This window comes from Amblyomma mixtum, chromosome 3, assembly GCF_055824585.1.
Source record: "Amblyomma mixtum isolate Tamu chromosome 3, ASM5582458v1, whole genome shotgun sequence".
In the NCBI taxonomy this organism is placed as follows: Eukaryota; Metazoa; Arthropoda; class Arachnida; order Ixodida; family Ixodidae; genus Amblyomma; species Amblyomma mixtum.
In genome coordinates this window covers 27,169,451-27,186,083 of record NC_143014.1, presented here as the reverse complement: position 1 = coordinate 27,186,083, position 16,633 = coordinate 27,169,451, and the positions used below count along the sequence as shown (strand labels likewise).

Below are 16,633 nucleotides of genomic sequence, written 5' to 3'. Positions count from 1 at the left end.
CTCAGAAACACCACAAGCACTATTTGGCGCTTTTTTCCTTCTTTTCGTTATCTCATAACGTGTGCCTTTTGTGCCCACACAGTTCAGTTTCCACTGTCTCAAGCCTTCAGGGACTTTTATATATTACACAGTAAACCCAACTTCAATGTTCGTGTAAGATACTCTGTGCGGCAAGGTTATGGGCCACTAAAGTATGCAAGAATTATTTTTCTTTCCATCTTTCGCAGCGATGAATGGCAAAACTTTGATGATAGCCGAAGCTTCGTGGCACATGAGCCAATTAGAAATAGCGAAAAGAACAACAATTTAATGCAGTGGAAATTTCAGAATCCGTATGTCATTCCGGCTCTGCCCCCAATGCGCAACATTGGTGTAGTTGTCTCAGAGTGGGCTGCAGGTTCACACACTTCGCCCAGCCAAAAGCCGGAGATCGGCAGTGAGCGATGTGCAAGTTCTATGACACTGCGTCTTTTCTTTTTTCTCACACCAATGGTTGCCCCTGTGCGTCCTTTTCTTTCCGGTAAAGCATACTTGCCTTACAAAGGTCCGGCAGCTCCAAACGGCATTCCAGGAACCCGTATAACGCTTTCTTGGAGCCATTGTTTAGAATCCTCTGCTTCTTGTCCCAAAGTGAGAGCGCATATGCGTCTTTGCTCAAAAAGTGTTCAGGACACAATGTAGTATAATAGGGCACTCATGTCCCCCTTGAGGGATTTAAAACTTCGGGTGTGTCGTAACTCCTCAACCGCATTTGAGGGAGGCTGCCCATCGACGAGTCGGTTGGCCGCGCAATGCATCCACTGCTGCGTTGGCGCGATTGCTGCAGCACTGTGGCCTGTTTGTTTTTTGTTTATTTGTTTTTTCAACGTAGAAAAGGGCGGGTAGAAAAAATGCATCGCATGGAGGAGTTGCATCGCTCAAATTTATTTGCTTAAACTTCCTATAGACATTTACTGCCTTTTCAACTGCGGCTGTCGCGAGCGCCGCAGTGTCGGTAAGTGTTTAAACTAGGGAGAATAAGTTATCGTAATAGCCTCTACAAGTGATCCGTTGTTCAATGAAACCAGTGACGAGTCATTTCGGGAAAGAAGAGATTCACAGACTATGCCTAATACGTTTCACGTTCGACAATGCTTAACTACGTTGTGATTTTTTCACCTGCCCCCACGAGGGCATTCAGAAATTTCTGCCTCCTGAGCTGTAACTTTGTTACTAAACTATGTAAATAAATGCGACAGAAAGTTCGCTTCATGTCGTCACTCCCAGAAGTTCATCCTCGGTATACAGCCTCCGCGATGCACTTCTACCGCTGCGTGCATCCATCAGATGCTCCGCAACTTTTCGAAGCAGCCAGCAATCAGATGGAGTGCAAGTGCGGATTCTGAGGTGAGCGAGGCAGAACAGCCGCTCCCATTTTGCTAGGCAGCATAGAAAACTTCGCACCGCTTCGTCCGCCGAATGAAGGCGCTCCCAATTTTCATTCGAATGCGGCACCTTTCAGTTTCATCTCCTAATGAAAACGTTGCAGCCTGGGAGCCAGAACTTATTGCACACCCTGAACTAACGCATTCGATATGCTAGGAAGACAGCAAACCTAGCGACGCGACATGACACTACAGCTGCCGCTTGGAATGTTCACGGGTCACCAGTTAGGCGAAGCGAGAGAGATCGCACAAGACGCGTGCGATGTCGCTCCGCTCCACGGGACGGCTCAAAAAAGGGAAGCAAGCGAAAGACGGAAATGACGCAACGCCCAGCGGATCCCGGGCCACGCGCTGTCCACATTTCCCACGTGATTAATGTCCCTATCTCCGGGGCAGCTGCTCTTCGGGGCGTTGACAGCTCGGCACAAATCCGCTGCCAAGCGTAAACACAGCCGGCAATCTCGGCCCCTGAGTGAGCAGCATATTGTTTCAGAGCAGTATCCAAACCAGGAAACTGGCACGCCTTTTCTTGCTGCTGCTCCGAATGTATGTCCGGCAAATGCTCTCACTCAGAGGCCGTTCCCTCGAGTCGCACTTGTCCTAAACCATCTCGAGGAAATTTGCTTCGCGATTAACGATTTTACGCGCCTTTTTTACCGCTTCGCTACATAGTTTAAGGGATGCTGACATTTTATATGGCTCTTGGTGAAAGAGGTAGGACGGTGGCGTTAGAATTACAGCGTGTCCATGCAGGTTGATTGCATGCTTAAGGGAGAAAAACCGAATTGAGCGCGGTTGGTCTCAGTAAGCAGTAAGCAATGAAAACTGAAATGCGCTCAAATGATTACGTCCCTGTCAGTCAGTCAACTAAATAACCAATCAATGTGCATTACTGGGCAAAAACTGAAAGTTGAAGCCAAATTCTGAAATGGTTCTGGGAGTGGTATTCGGAAAAAAACTCCTACTGTTAACACAGCAAGACAAAAGACGTGTTCACATTTATCAGGAGGAGTCGCAATAAAGAAATGTGCACAAAAGGAGGCGAAAATTAGCGTCGTGGGCAAAGACTGCATGTCCGGGTCTCGCAACCTCATGGCGTTTCTCTGACCAGTCAAAACAGGTCGGCATGCGTTCACGCGTCTACGTGGCTGGAAAAATAGAGCCGGGCCCAGCCGAGCAGTTCAGCATGGCGCCTCGGGTAATTTGTTTGCACGCTATGAAAACTTATTTTTCGCCAAACTTCGTGTTTGCGAACCGACCGATTGCGAGGGCAGCGGAACGCACGGTCGGCAAACGCGATCGTTCCGGCACTCGCGGCTTAACGTCGCGTCAACGTCACTGTCGAACTCGTGGGTGCGGTTTTGCCGGCGACGCCGTGTGCCCGGCTGTATGCAAGGTAAACACTGGCCACAGGTCCCGGCCGACCACCATCGATCGAACTACGGAAGATAAAGCGCAGAGCCCGGTGTGGGCGAGGGCGGGCGGAGATTCCCCTCTCGGCTCTCGAGCCGAGTGCGGATACGGAACGTCCGAGGAGCTGCATTTGGCTTCCGCTGCGTGGACTGTGCGCGCTAACAGCGGCGAGAGAAATTAATGCTTAAGGGTACAGCGCGAAAATGAGCAGCTTGAGATGCTTGGCGTGGGTGTCGGCGCTGAGTTCAACGGCTGTGTTTGCAGCAGTATATGCACGGAAAGCGTATACTGCGCATTCTGAGGCGCGTGAACGCCGTTCTGCACGGTAGAGAACACAGCGCAGTGTTGCTCAGAGAACACAGGTAATTGCTGAAATATTTGTATTTCTTCGTTTCAAAAACTTATATGGCGTCATCATTTCCGTTGCTACGAACTCGCCATTGGACCACACGTACATGCCGCTGCGCTGCCTACAAAGCTGGAGAGTAAATTTGAGTCAGTCAGTTACATAATTACCATAGTTTTCAAAATTAGTGCCGTTCACCTCGGAAGTGCTGAAAGTGTTCGCTGTAACACCAAGATTAATATTAGCGTCACCGTGTTTACCACATTTCCCGCTTCGGCAGCCGCATTTTTATGAAGGCGGACTGCAGAAAATGTTGAGTAACGGAAGTTTGCAAGGAGTAATCCGTAGCGCTCCCCTGCCTTGTAAGCCAAGAGCACTTCAGGCACGTAAAAGCAAGAACAATTAGACTTGAAGAAACTCAAGCATTCAATCCGATTTTCAGTACAAACAACACGCTCGTCAACCAATTTAGCGCTTAGCGCCACCATTTTTAAATTGAGTGTGTCACCGTTTTCTAAGTTATCTCTCGCCAAAATGTAGCCCCCCATTTAGAATTGCCAGACGCTCAGATGGTGTGATGCGCTGTACTGCGTAACAAGAATGCGCTTTTAAGATGCTGCTTTGTCATTTTCGCGCAACACATTGCCTGAAAGTTGCGCCAGTTAATTTCGCTTTACTTCGCCTAGCTTTATGGCTCACTAATAATTTTTTTATGAATTTACATTCGTTGCATTACGCACATTTCGCCTTAAACTGGGGCGCCGATTTAGATCAACCGATGACAGGCGCTAGCTTTCGGCGCCGCCTCTCTGCGCTCCCCGCTCTCTTGTCGTCGCTGCAGCCGCCTCTGAAAGTAAACACTGGATTAATTCAATCGAAAATAAGGAGTATGCAGAACTGTGTAGAAATGGGAAAAGGCAAGTCAGGAAGTAATCGATCTGTGACCATTCAAAAGGCGGCGGCCCTAGTCTCTGAAGCTAAGTCTTAGAACGCAAAATAATTTTAACCAAGATGACGCATGTGCAGACTGTGGTAAATCTCTAGAAACAATCGAACATCTCGTGACAAAATATGCCGGTATCCATACGGATATCGATGCAGGTGCAGTCACTCTCTCTGAGGCCCTACAATTCAGCGCTAACAATGGTCATGAGAATGGATCTGCTGAGGAAATTAGCAAAAAGCGATTATAAGATTGGTGGCTAAAATGCAGGGCGGTGACGTAAGGTTACAAGTTCAGGATTCAAAACTGTATTTAAAGGAAAATGGCGAACTGGCAGATAATGTCTTATTGCTTTAAGAATCATGAGGCGAAAAAAAAAAAAGCCGAGCATGGTGGAAACTGCCACCACCCCGTTTCAAAGGGGACGCTCCTATTTTCCGTCCGTCCGTCCGTCCGTCCGTCCGTCCGTCCGTCCGTCCGTCCGTCCGTCCGTCCGTCCGTCCGTCCGTCCGTCCGTCCATCCATCCATCCATCCATCCATCCGTCCGTCCGTCCGTCCGTCCATCAATCCACCCGTCCGTCCGTCCGTCCGTCCGTCCGCTCATCCAACCATCCATACATCTATCCGTCTATTCCATTCCATTCCATTCCATCCATCCGTCCGTCCGTTCATCCGTCCGTCCGTCCGTCCGTCCGTCCGACCATCCGCCGATGCAGATTTTCCCTCTCGCCTCTCGTCCGGGGCGGCTCCCGAGCTCGCGCTGGGCTCGCTGCAGGCAAAGGAAGCTTCACTTGGCGTCCACGCAGAGGAAAGCGCCGGCATTTTTGCCTAATGGCATACGCACAGCTTATAGCAGAAAATATATGCGGTCTTCAGAAGAGGGGCTTACAAACCAAGAGGAAGTAACACTACAAACAAGGACTCAGTACACAAGCATCAGTTAGATGCAACAAACTTGTAGTGCTTCGCAAACAGACCGCTTTACGTAAAACGGAGAGCTGAGCTGGTTGGTACTGGTCGTACATGTCTCGAGCGCAAAAGACGAGGACCGAGGAAGAATAATGACACACGCGCTGCTACTGACAACTCATACCTTTGCTGCAAGTACGCGTGAATTTATGCGTCCATGAAAAGAACCAACTTTTAAAAAGATCGAGTTCTAAAAACCCACCTGGCTACGCACGGTAGTAAGACAGGACGGTGAAGAAGGCCTGAGGTACGCATGTATAAATGCCTTTTCACTTACTTGCGGCGACCAGGAGGACTTTACCACACAAGTTTTTTTCATTTTCACGGATCAGCTGTCCTTCGACTAGTTGGCGGCACACTTGATTGCGTTGCCTCTTGCTTCATCGAGCAGCTGAGCCCAAACTTTACAATCCCTGCAGTGCAACGAGAGATTGGACGGTGGTGTTATCTTTGGTGATCTGAGGCTTGCGTTAAAACATCTTTCGCCTTGTCCAAAGTAGTGTTTCCTACAAGAAAGCGGTATCGTCTAGGCCACGATCTTCTCGCAATGAGCTGATCAGTGAAAAAGAAAAAAAAAACATGTGGCAAAGGCCTCCCCTATGTTCCTTGGTTTCGGTGACTGTTGGCTTACGTCATTTATAATCTCAATACACTAGAAAGGAGATGTCAAGGGTTTGAAAAATTACACATCATTCAGCTTACTCTCTGTTGCCTACAAGGTATTTACTAAGGTACTCGCTAATAGAATCAGGACAACCTTAGACTTCAATCAACCAAATGATCAGGTAGGCTTTAGTAAAGGATACTCGACAATAGTAGACCATCTTCACACTATCAATCAATTGGTAGAGAAATGCGCAGAATGTAGCCAACCACTTCATATAGCCTTCATAGACTACGAGAAGGCGTTTGACTCAGTCGAAACCTCAGCACTCACACAGGCATTGCGGAATCAGGGTCTGGAAGAGCCTTATGCAAAAATACTGGAAGATAACTGTTGCACAGCTGCCATAGTCCTCCATAAAATAAGCGATAAAATTCCATAAGAAAGAGTGTCAGGCAGGAAAACACGATCTCGCCATTGCTAATCATCACCTGTTTACAGGAGGTTTTCAGAGTCCTGGATTGGGAACAGCTGGGGATAAGAGTTAATGAAGAATACCTACGTAACCTGCGATTCGCCGATGGCATTGCCTTGCTAAGTCACTCAGGAGATGAATTGCAAAGCATGATCAATGAGTTAGACAGGCAGAGCAGAACGGTGGGGCTAAAAATTTACATGCAGAAAACCAAAGTAATATTCAACAGTCTAGCAAGAGAACAGCAGTTCGCAATTGGTGGCGAGGTGCTGGAAGTAGTAAGAGAATATATCTATTTAGGCCAGGTGGTGACAGCTGATCCGGATCACGAGAGGGAAATAACTAGAATAAGAATGGGGTGGAGCGCATATGGCAGGTTCTCTCAGATCATGAATGGCAGTTTATCAATATCCCTCAAGGGAAAAGTATACAACAGCTGTATCTACCAGTACTCACCAATGGGCAGAAACGTGGAGGGTATCGAAAGAGGCTCAACTTAAGGACAACGCAGCAAACTATGGCAAAGAAAATGATGGGTATAACGTTAAGAGACAAGAAGAGAGCAGAGTGGTTGAGGGAAAAAACGCGGGTTAATGACATCCTGGACGAAATCTAGAGGAAGAAATGGGCTTGGGCAGAGCATGTAGTGCGAAGGCAAGATAGCTTAAGGGTAACGGAGTGGATTCCAAGAGAAGGCAAGCATAGCAGGGGGCGGCATGAAGTTAGGTGGGCGGATGAGAATAAGAAGTTTGCGGGAATAGGGTGGCCGCAGCTGGCACAGGGCAGGGTTAAGATATGGTACAGGCCTTTGACCTGCAGTGGGCGTAGTCAGGCTGATCATGATGGTGATAAATTGAAGTGGCTGTCGGCCGCTGCTGGTTCCTCAGGGTCTGCCGGAGTGCATGGAGGACAGCGCCTGCGCCTACGTCCAGCTCAACCTGGCCGGAATCAACTCGGAGCAGCTGTGCCGCTGCTCGGACGGCCTCAGCTGCCCGCTCGACTGGGACCCGCTGGACGGACGCACCGTGTCGCACGGAAACGATCAATACAAGGTGGGCCTCCTACCAGCTGGAAGGCGAAATTCGCCTCTCCCGGTAGGGATGGGGACGGCGCAGAAAGGCGTCCAGCGTGACGCCGTGGCGTGCTTGCATTTGCCATAACAAGCTGCTGTTTATTTCGTGGCACACGCTCCCGCACGGAACACACGAAGAGAGCCGACTCCATGAGAGGGAGCTTATGGGAGAGCCGATAATACACCGGGTGATTTCTTTATAACGTTTATAGATTTTTATATTGAAAACTGCACGGTACACGTCAGTGCGGTGTGGGCTGATGGATCGTGCATCTAGGCGGACATCATGTATAGAGGGCAAAACGCTTGTCTAAAACACGTTCTGGGCATGTTTCTGGCTGAACACGCGACATCTAGCCATAACATTTGGTTAAGATGGTCTGGATGCAAGCATGTGCAGTTAAACCCATAGGATTTCATCGTCATTTTTTGCCTTCCTGCTCGCAGCGGCTTTGGTAGCTGCGGAACACACAGTTAGGTCGTTCTAGGCATGAGTTTTGCCCTCTGTACGTGATAGAGCTCAATAATTAGGCGATGCATTAACTAAAATTAAGTGATCAACTTTTCATTTTAGATTTTATGGTCCAAGATTATGATACGAATTCGAAAGTCATCAATATCGAAGGTGAATCTTTTTTTTTTTCATTTTCATAATCAGCAATGTGGTCCAAAATACCCTACAGCAAAAATACGCATATGAAAGCTCGTTGAGTTGGCTTTCTCGCGTTCCATATTTATAAAACGACATCACTACGTGTAGTATCGTCACCGAAATCAAGCTAACTTCTACATCCTCAAATACACAAACAGCGTCTGTTTCTGATGCAAAAAGAAATGCGAGCGACGCCAATTTATAAATCTATAATGCAGGAAACCCGATCCAACCAAGTTTTAAATGCGTATTCTTGACGTTGGGTGTTTCGAACCACGTTCCTAATTAAGAAGATTTGAATGCTAGGCAGACCTTCGATGTTGATGGCTTTCAATTCCGCAATATAATCTTGGCCTCTAAAATTTAAAATTAAGAAGTTGACTAGTTAATGCTAGTAATTATTTGTCGAATTATTGCACTCTATCACGTAGTACAAAATGTCGCCTTGCTGTACGATCCACCAGCACAGACCGCACTGCCGTATCTGATGGAATATTTAAAACAACAGTCTGTATAATGGTGCAGAAATCATCCTGTACACCGGTATAGAAACCGGATCGTGTCGCGCGTTGCACCAGTACAACTGCGGCTTCCGTCAAACCATCTGAAAAAAAAAAAAACAAAAAAAAAACGGAGTACGTGACCACGAGATATACAAGGTGCTCAAAGTTGGACTTTCTGGATATTTAAAAAAAAATACAAAGATCACTACACAAAAGTTGTTTTTGTCTATAGGATATGTGGCCAGGCGGACACAAACTGTGAGGGTAATTGTCATCACAATATCATTAATTAACTAAAAGCAATAATTATTTTATTATCTGCAGTTATCATGCATGTTTCTATTGAAAATTTAGAGTTAGTGTCATTTGATGACTATCCTATTGTACAATAGTAGCAAAGCGCCAGTGTCCTGAGATATGCATGCCTAAAATTTAAGCCCAATCCGTATAATTAAGCATGCGAGACCGCGGCACTCGGCATGAAGTTCCTGCCTGATGTGACGCAGCTGTTGCCTATGCCGCTCCGTCTAACAAGACTGTGGAGTGACAGGCGACGGTGATTACTTTTCGCTCTTAGCCGGCAGTGCAGTATTGCTGCGCTCGACTGCTTGCGAACTCTAAAGCGGCCCCCACGTCATATCACCCACTCTAATAGCAATCAAAGAAGCAGTGCTCGCCTCATGTCTCCCATGAAGTCATTCTTCGGTTTCGCTGGCCAAGAGCGAAAAGTAATCCCCGTTGCCTTTCAGTCCACGCTGTCAGACGGAGCGCCATAGGCAACAGCTGCGTCACACCAGGGAGGAGCTTCATGTTGTACGCTTCGCTCTCGCATGCGTAATTAGACGCATTGGGCTGGAATTTTAGACGTGCATAGGCCTACCTCAGGGCGCAGTGCGTTACTAAAATTGCACAAAATAGAATAGTCATCAAATACCACAGCCTCGAAGTTTTTAATGCAAACTTGTATAAAAAGTTAATTATCTAATCTAATTAATTAATAATATTACGAAGACAATTAGTCGCCCAGTTTGCGTCCGCATGGCAGCATAACCAATTTACAAAAACAACTTTTGTGTACGGCTCTTTCATTTGTTTAAAAAATCTAGAAAGTCTAATCTAATTCTGAACACTGTGCGCGCGTGTGTGTATATATATATATATATATATATATATATATATATATATATATATATATATATATATATATATATATATATATATATATATTATAAGCAAATAATCCTTGCCACTTATTTGCGTGGAGACACCGGCGCATGTAGCGTTGGTGGCCTTCGGGTGTGCTCAGGTGCCCGTGAAATGCTTTCTGCAAACCGGGAACAAAGGAGCTCGCACCAACAATCCTGCTCCAAGCTTCGCGCATGCGCTTCTCCGCTAAACATGCGCTAAATTGTCGGCACTCTCACGTTCGGCCTCCTGAATCGGATAACGTCCGCACGGCGCTTGGACTACGCCTGTAAAAAGTGGACAGCGCGTCTTCTGTATGGAGACGCAAAGAAATCCGCGCGCAAATTGCATACGCCCGCTGCCGAGGCGTGAACACAGAACAGTATGCAAAAGGAATGCATGTTATTTAAGAATTAATATCACACAATTTTGGGGCAGAGCGGGGAAGATAGCACAATGTCACGCGTGCGTGACGGACGCGCTACAGGCGGAGCAACGAGAGGGCGGCAAAAAAAAATTGGCAGTGGCTTAGCTTAGTTAAGCCCGGAAGGTTGCGAAAGCAAATTACGAGCAACTTTTGCGACTAAAGTAGTGAAAGGCAAAAGCCTGAGTGCTGCACAGAACGCCAGAATTAGCTTAAAGTGGTATTGAGGTGTCCACTAAACCACAGAGTTGGTAAGGCGCTTTTCCTTTCCTCCAAATCAACGCAGTCTACAACGCTGTCTATGTCAGAGCGCATCAATGAACGCCGGAATTAGCTTAAAGTGTTACTGAGGTGTCCACTAAACCACAGAGTTGGTAAGACGCCTTTCCTTTCCTCGAAATGAACGCAGTCCCCTCTCTTACTGCCTGGGATCTGCGACGCTCCGTGGCTACCGCTGGGACCGCGCCGACGAACCGACGAACCGACTTGGTAGCTCAGATTTCACCTCGGTATGAAGTCACAGACGCGAGCGCCTCCATGCGTCATCAAACTGGAGGGCGTCTCAAGGTCAAACGTGACTACCGCCGGGACCACGCTGAAGGTTCAAAACCTAGCGTAGTATTGCTTTCGCAATAAAAAGCACATTGGCCTAAGTTGTGCACTTAAATAGCTTACTCTGCGGCAGAACAAGTGGCGAGACGACACCAGTCTGCGAATCACACTGGCCCGGCTCTCGGACATGCCGCGTTTATAACACTTTCCACACAATCGGAGTGCACGCTCCTGAGCTATCACATTGGGTAACTACACGTCCTGTAACGTCGGTGTGTATAGCTTTGCAGGTCTGTGCGCGGCGGGCCGTGCGTTGTGCCCCTGCGGCTCAAATGCGCGACACAGTATGCAGGGTTCCACTGCGGTGCATGCCTATCATCGTTTCCAAAAGTTCTTCGGCCACCGCGTTTGTTGCTGGGCTCTGCGGCTGGGCTGCAGTAGCACCTCGCGTACTTCGAAGCTTCGAAAAGGAATGTTCCCCTCGCAGGCCAGCAGAGATTAGAAGCGTGAGTGGAGCCCTGTGAGTCATACTGGAAAGTTCAGAAGCAAGCACAGTGGCCAGGCTTTGAAGAAAAAAACGGAGAATTTTGTATGTGTGTGTGCTTGCTTGATTGCTTGGTTGTTCGTTTGTTTGCCACTAAGGACCCTTTTGGGAAATCAGGAAAGGGCTGAGGTTATGCAAACCTTAAGAAACATGCAGGATACGTTAAGAGAAATTTGCACATGGGGCAAAATGACGAAATATAATAAAACCGTACAGTAGTTTGTGGAGAAAAGGGTATACATAATAGTAAAAAAACATTTCAAGCTCTAAATAACATATTACCAACAACCATTATTACAAAATATTAAACGGTATTGCACAATCCTAACAATGCTCACTCGAAAAAGGAAAATGAGCGCCCAGTACCGATCGGGGAATTCGTACAGTAAAGCCTAGTGGACTGAGTTGAGCACGTGTCTCCTTGGCGCAGTACTGCGGACGGGCGCCTCGGCTGGCGCGCTGCCTGCGCGACCAGGTGGTGTACAGCACGGCGGTGAAGCTGTCGCTGCTGACGGGCACCAAGCTGGAGAACACGGCGCGCCTTCACTGCTCCTGCCCGCCCACGCACATCTTCTACCGCAACCAGACCAGCCACCAGCAGTATGACAACGGCGTCACCGCCATCGATGTCAGCACGCTCTGCAAACGCGTATGTCGCTTGTTCTGCCGCTCTGGGTGGGCCGGAGGTGGTGACTGAGCCATTGCAGTTATTCAGCTGGTGGAAAAATGTCCTCGTTTTCGCTTTTCTTTCTTCACCCTAATTTTGTAAAATTTCCTGGCCCTTCCTAGCTCCGATGCGCACTACACCGCGAGTTTCGCTTTTCTGGTTTCAAACCTTCGTCCCTAGCACGTAATAAGAGCCTTTACAGTGAATGAACACAAGAGAGCACGCTCGCTTACTCATCGCTAAGAGGACATGATCAGAGGGCACACTGGTCTTGCATTATGTCGTTTCATAAAAGTATTTTCTTATTCCTTACGACATGGTGCAGCCGGTGCAGTGACGAGACGCCCTCAGCCGTGCCAGTGCCTCAATAACATGTAGAAAATACAAAGTAACCATAAAATACAAAGCATAGAAAATATGAAGTAATCAAAGACTATCTTCTCCGTGATGTTCGCTTTTGTTGACAGTTGGCAGTTGTGTTAAAATAATCCCTAAGCAATGACTATTACAATCATAATCTTTTAAGAGAAAATATTAACTGCAACCGGGAGCTATATTCCGCAGCGAAGAGCGGGTTGGGCTGTGGTGCCAGCAAGAAAAGTTGTCGCGGAGTAAAATTCGGGACTTCCATCTTCACCCCCAATCCTTGCATCTTGCCCTCCCTAACCGCATCTGCCTTGTGAGTGAAACCTCTCGCGTGGATCAGAGTGGGAACGCCCTTATGGGGGTGCCCACGTCTGTTCATGAATAATCCTGATTTACCCATTTTTGTAGCAAGTGAGCAAGTCAGCTAAATTATGGCTAGTTATGGACCTAAATTAAAATTCAAAACATGACGCTCATGGTGAACGACAGTCAGTAATTTGCCAGCAGATTTTGTGGAAGCTTGAATGGAGGCTGGAGCACACCAACGGACTAAATAGCCAGCAGACAGCAGGTTACTAGCGACTCAGTAATCAGATGGGCAAAGAACATCATGTTTAACTAAATGAGAAAGATGCGCAGTTTGTTTAATATTACGGGATATCATTCTCTGGCTACACTTAATGATGAAAAAGTCAGCTAGTGATCAGTCATATACCCAGAGAAATGGTTACTAGCAGACAAAAAAGTAGCCCCTGACAAGCTGCCGAACGAGCAAGAAACTGAGACAGCAAACAAAAACATAAACAAAATGACACGATTAAGCAGCCCAGCCTCACAACTTATGGGTAAGCGAGGGATAGCATTATGAGCTAATGAGTGAGCCAGGGGTAAGATACTCCGACTAGTTCCGATTCCAAACACCTCAGCGCTCCTGGTGACAGGAGGATAACTGGTATTTAAAAATTAATCATTAGTACACGTGCACGCGGCCCAAGAGGCTGCGCCGATGGTCGAATTGGCTGAGGCATCGGGAAACGAAGCTGCTTTGTTTTCGCCAGCGGTGGTTTCAGTCCCTCTATAATAATAACGTTGCCATGACAACGATACGACGCTCCAGTTCGCTTTCCTCTGGCCTCTATGGCAGCAACTGGAGCTGACGTCTGGATTGGCGTATATTTCGCTATATATATATATATATATATATATATATATATATATATATATATATATATATATATATATATATATATATGGGAAGTTTCCCTACTCCTGACTAAGCCAGCCAGTCAGCCAGTGAAGTATGAGAAAACAAACTTGTGATTCACTAAAAAGTTATCTCTCTAAGCTAGTGCAGCAGCTGAAAGGGTGATTCGGTATTGAAAAGGAATCACCATGTCAATGATTGCGGCGTGCAATTTCGCGAAAGAGTGAATGATAACATGGGGCTGCAAAGGTATCAGTCATGCGTAAGCAGAGGTCGCAAACTTGAAAGCTTGCAGTTAAAATGCAGTTTTCGCTGCACGAGTCACTCGGAGTACTGAGCGACACTGTTGGGCGCAGCCTCCGACTTGCGAGCCCGTGGAAGAGGACGCCTGCATGGCCATCTCGGAGTCCTTCGTGACCGGGACGGTTTTCGTGAAGCGCGACTGCGCCTGCCCAGCCGGCATGCGCTGCCCGACCGACCTGGACCTGGCCGCAGACCGCGTCGAGCTCGCCAAGGGCACCTACTACCTCATGAACTGCCTCCCCGAGGAGCGAGACTGAACGGCGCGCCGCCAATAAAAGCACTCATCCGCCCTCAAATTGTTCGCTCCACTGTGTGCACCTCTGCCAGACAGCCCAGCTGGGCGAGCAGCTCTTTGCCGCTTTCGCGATGGTCCTGTAGGTTGTGCTTTCGAAAACTCCTTAGCGCGAGTCTAGCCATGCTCTGGACACCTCCCTTCCCCCTGCGCGCATCCCTGGTTGCTGTCTATACTGCGGAGGCATATCGCAGCAACGCCTGCAATGGCCTCACGGGTCTCGCGGACCAGTTAGGTGGCCTGCAACGGGCCGTCTGGCAAGGGCTTGTCAATGCTACTGCGTGCAACCGACGCGTGCATGATCGGAGAGGGCCGGCTTCCCAGCGCACTCAACGCTGCCCGAGCAAAGATGTCGAAATACCTGATATCGCATTTGCTGGCTTCCATCCACTAAGCTCATGCCCTGTTTTACCTCCAAGGTTCCAGTCAACATTTAGATCCGGAAACTGCAGCTACAGCAAGCCTTAAAACGCGAAAGCGTCTAATATGATTTCGTCGTGCAGTGATTGCCCACATGTGAGTGCGGGGACACGAAACGAACAAACAGATTGCGGGCACCAAGGTGAGGCGAAGGTCGACCGACGTGTGCCCCACCTTCCGAAAAGCCAAAAACTATGCGAGAAACCTCAGAGGCTAACCATACCTTTTGAGTTTTTCATTAAGACTAAATGTGCTAGCTGCCTGCAGTTAATGACCGCGTATAATGTATCTATACACAGCTGACGAGAAGTAACGGTTGCGTTAAAAAGTAAAGCTTGCATTCCGTGAGTTTCCAAGGTCATAACCTCAACAGATCATACGTCTTCATCCGGACAGCACCTGTGAATCAGGTATACTTATCCCGCTGTGAATGAGCATGTTAATTGCCCGCATCGATGTCCTTCCAAGAAGTTCCATAACTCACGCGTCATAATGCGCACGTCCAGGTTGCCCGCCGTACTCTAGCCGGGAACTCGGGCAGCAGAACCTGCTCCGAGGGAAAGCGTGATGCCTCGGAGCGGACTTCTGACGCTCCGGTTCAGCCATTAGAACATCCTATAATGCCGTCAAGGACGAATGATTTGAGATGCCCGTTATGGAGTTTCGCTCGTCCAGTAGAACGCTCATCATAACGAAGCCTTGCACTTGAGGTCATAGAGCGCTCAATTTATTTATTTTATTAATTATTTGTCTTGTTTTTGCGATAGCCCTAGCCCCTACAGGGGCTATCGCAGGAGTGGCAAAACACTGTATATAGAACCAAAACTCTTAGACACGGCAGCATAAATTATAACACCAAAGTCGAAAACGATAGTCTCACAACGGTAGGCTATAATTGTTACTGACAGTTGCGATATAGTCATAACCCCAGCCATAACTTCTTTCCATCGCGATGATGCCACTGTAAAGTCTGCAGCTTGTTGTCTTGTGAGGGCGTATAAATGCATTTGTAATTTCCCCGGTTTGTCACTTATTGCAGAAGGCCACGCCAAAAAGCGAATAAAAATAAAATTTGGTGCACATCGACTGCTGGCCGATTTAGTAAACATCATGCAAAGGTGTTGCAAGGGACTGCGAACCCAATCAATGAAGGCGCAGCGAATCACGATTGGTGCGCTTCAAGCCAGAGCCCCATGGAGAGAATTTCACGCTCGTCCAAACGAAGAATCCCATATAGGGTGAGCAGGACACGAATGCTTATCGTCGTTGTCATGCATGGAAACAGACGAGAGCGTTCTATACGATCGACAGCTGAGCCAAGAAAATGCCGTGGCCGAACCTATAGCCTGGTCAGGGGAATTAGAAGGATAATTATTTGAACACCTCAGACGTCGAGAATACTATTTCTCTCTGGTGACTCTTGGCTTCGAGGACGCTGCTATCTGTACCAGCCAAGAAGACAAGAGTAAACATTGAAAGCTATCCGGATTTGCTGCCGCATTCGGCAAAGTGACTTGTTTTCGCGAACCAGTTTTCGGTTGTGTTCGTCTTGTTGTACTTTTATGGGGTCTGAACTTGAGGACCAGTAAACCAGGAGCTGCACTTGCCTTCATCAAGGCCTCGATGAAAGCATGTCAGTATCTCTAGACACCGCACTCTCCTTTTCTGTGTTCCGTAACCACCACCACTGCGGATGATTGTTTCCTTTATAAACTGCAATGTAACCCCTTTACTTCCTGTGAATAAACGTTACCGCAAACACGTGCGCCTCTTATTGGGTATCGATCAGCGCCTCGTGGAAACAGATTGCACGTGGCAATTAATTACGGCGAAATCCTTCGTTGTCATCTTCCAGGAAAAGTGGTCCACAAAGCCCCGGTTGACGTCATCAGCAAAAAAAAAAAAAAATTCTTCCAAAGGTGCAGGGAATTGAACCAAGCACCTACTCATTGCGAGGTGAGCGCGCAGCCCATGTACCATAACACTGCCTGTTTTTAAAACATATTATTTATTACACTGAAATTATTATGTTCTATGTAAATGAACAATTCACAAACCTTTCAGGAAACGGCACGAAAGACATCCAAAAAAAGGCAGAGCAAAAAAGCACCAGACGGGAGGTAAGGCTGAGCACCAAGAGGAAGAGCCACTCCAGTTTAAAGTCTGTCTGTTCATATACTTCCCTCAGATGAACAATTATTTGGCAGAAATGAGACTTCGTCGAAACAACTGATTCACGGTGCCGGTGCATCATTCAAGTTTTCGATATGTTGT

At 47.6% G+C, this 16,633-nt stretch overlaps 1 protein-coding gene across 3 annotated transcripts in view; it reads left to right on the top strand.

Annotated features, from left to right (window-relative positions):
* Window positions 1–16,078, top strand: part of LOC149349490 (U-scoloptoxin(11)-Sm5a-like) — a 200,759-nt gene extending 184,681 nt beyond the window's left edge. For all 3 annotated transcript variants that reach the window (XM_089578466.1, XM_089578464.1, XM_089578463.1), the window contains 3 exons: window positions 7,063–7,227; window positions 11,538–11,756; window positions 13,701–16,078. In XM_089578466.1, coding sequence (XP_089434592.1) covers window positions 7,063–7,227; window positions 11,538–11,756; window positions 13,701–13,904 — 588 coding nt within the window. In that variant the 3' untranslated portion in view covers window positions 13,905–16,078. The remainder of the gene's footprint in view (window positions 1–7,062; window positions 7,228–11,537; window positions 11,757–13,700) is intronic.
* The last annotated feature ends 555 nt before the right edge of the window (window positions 16,079–16,633 follow it).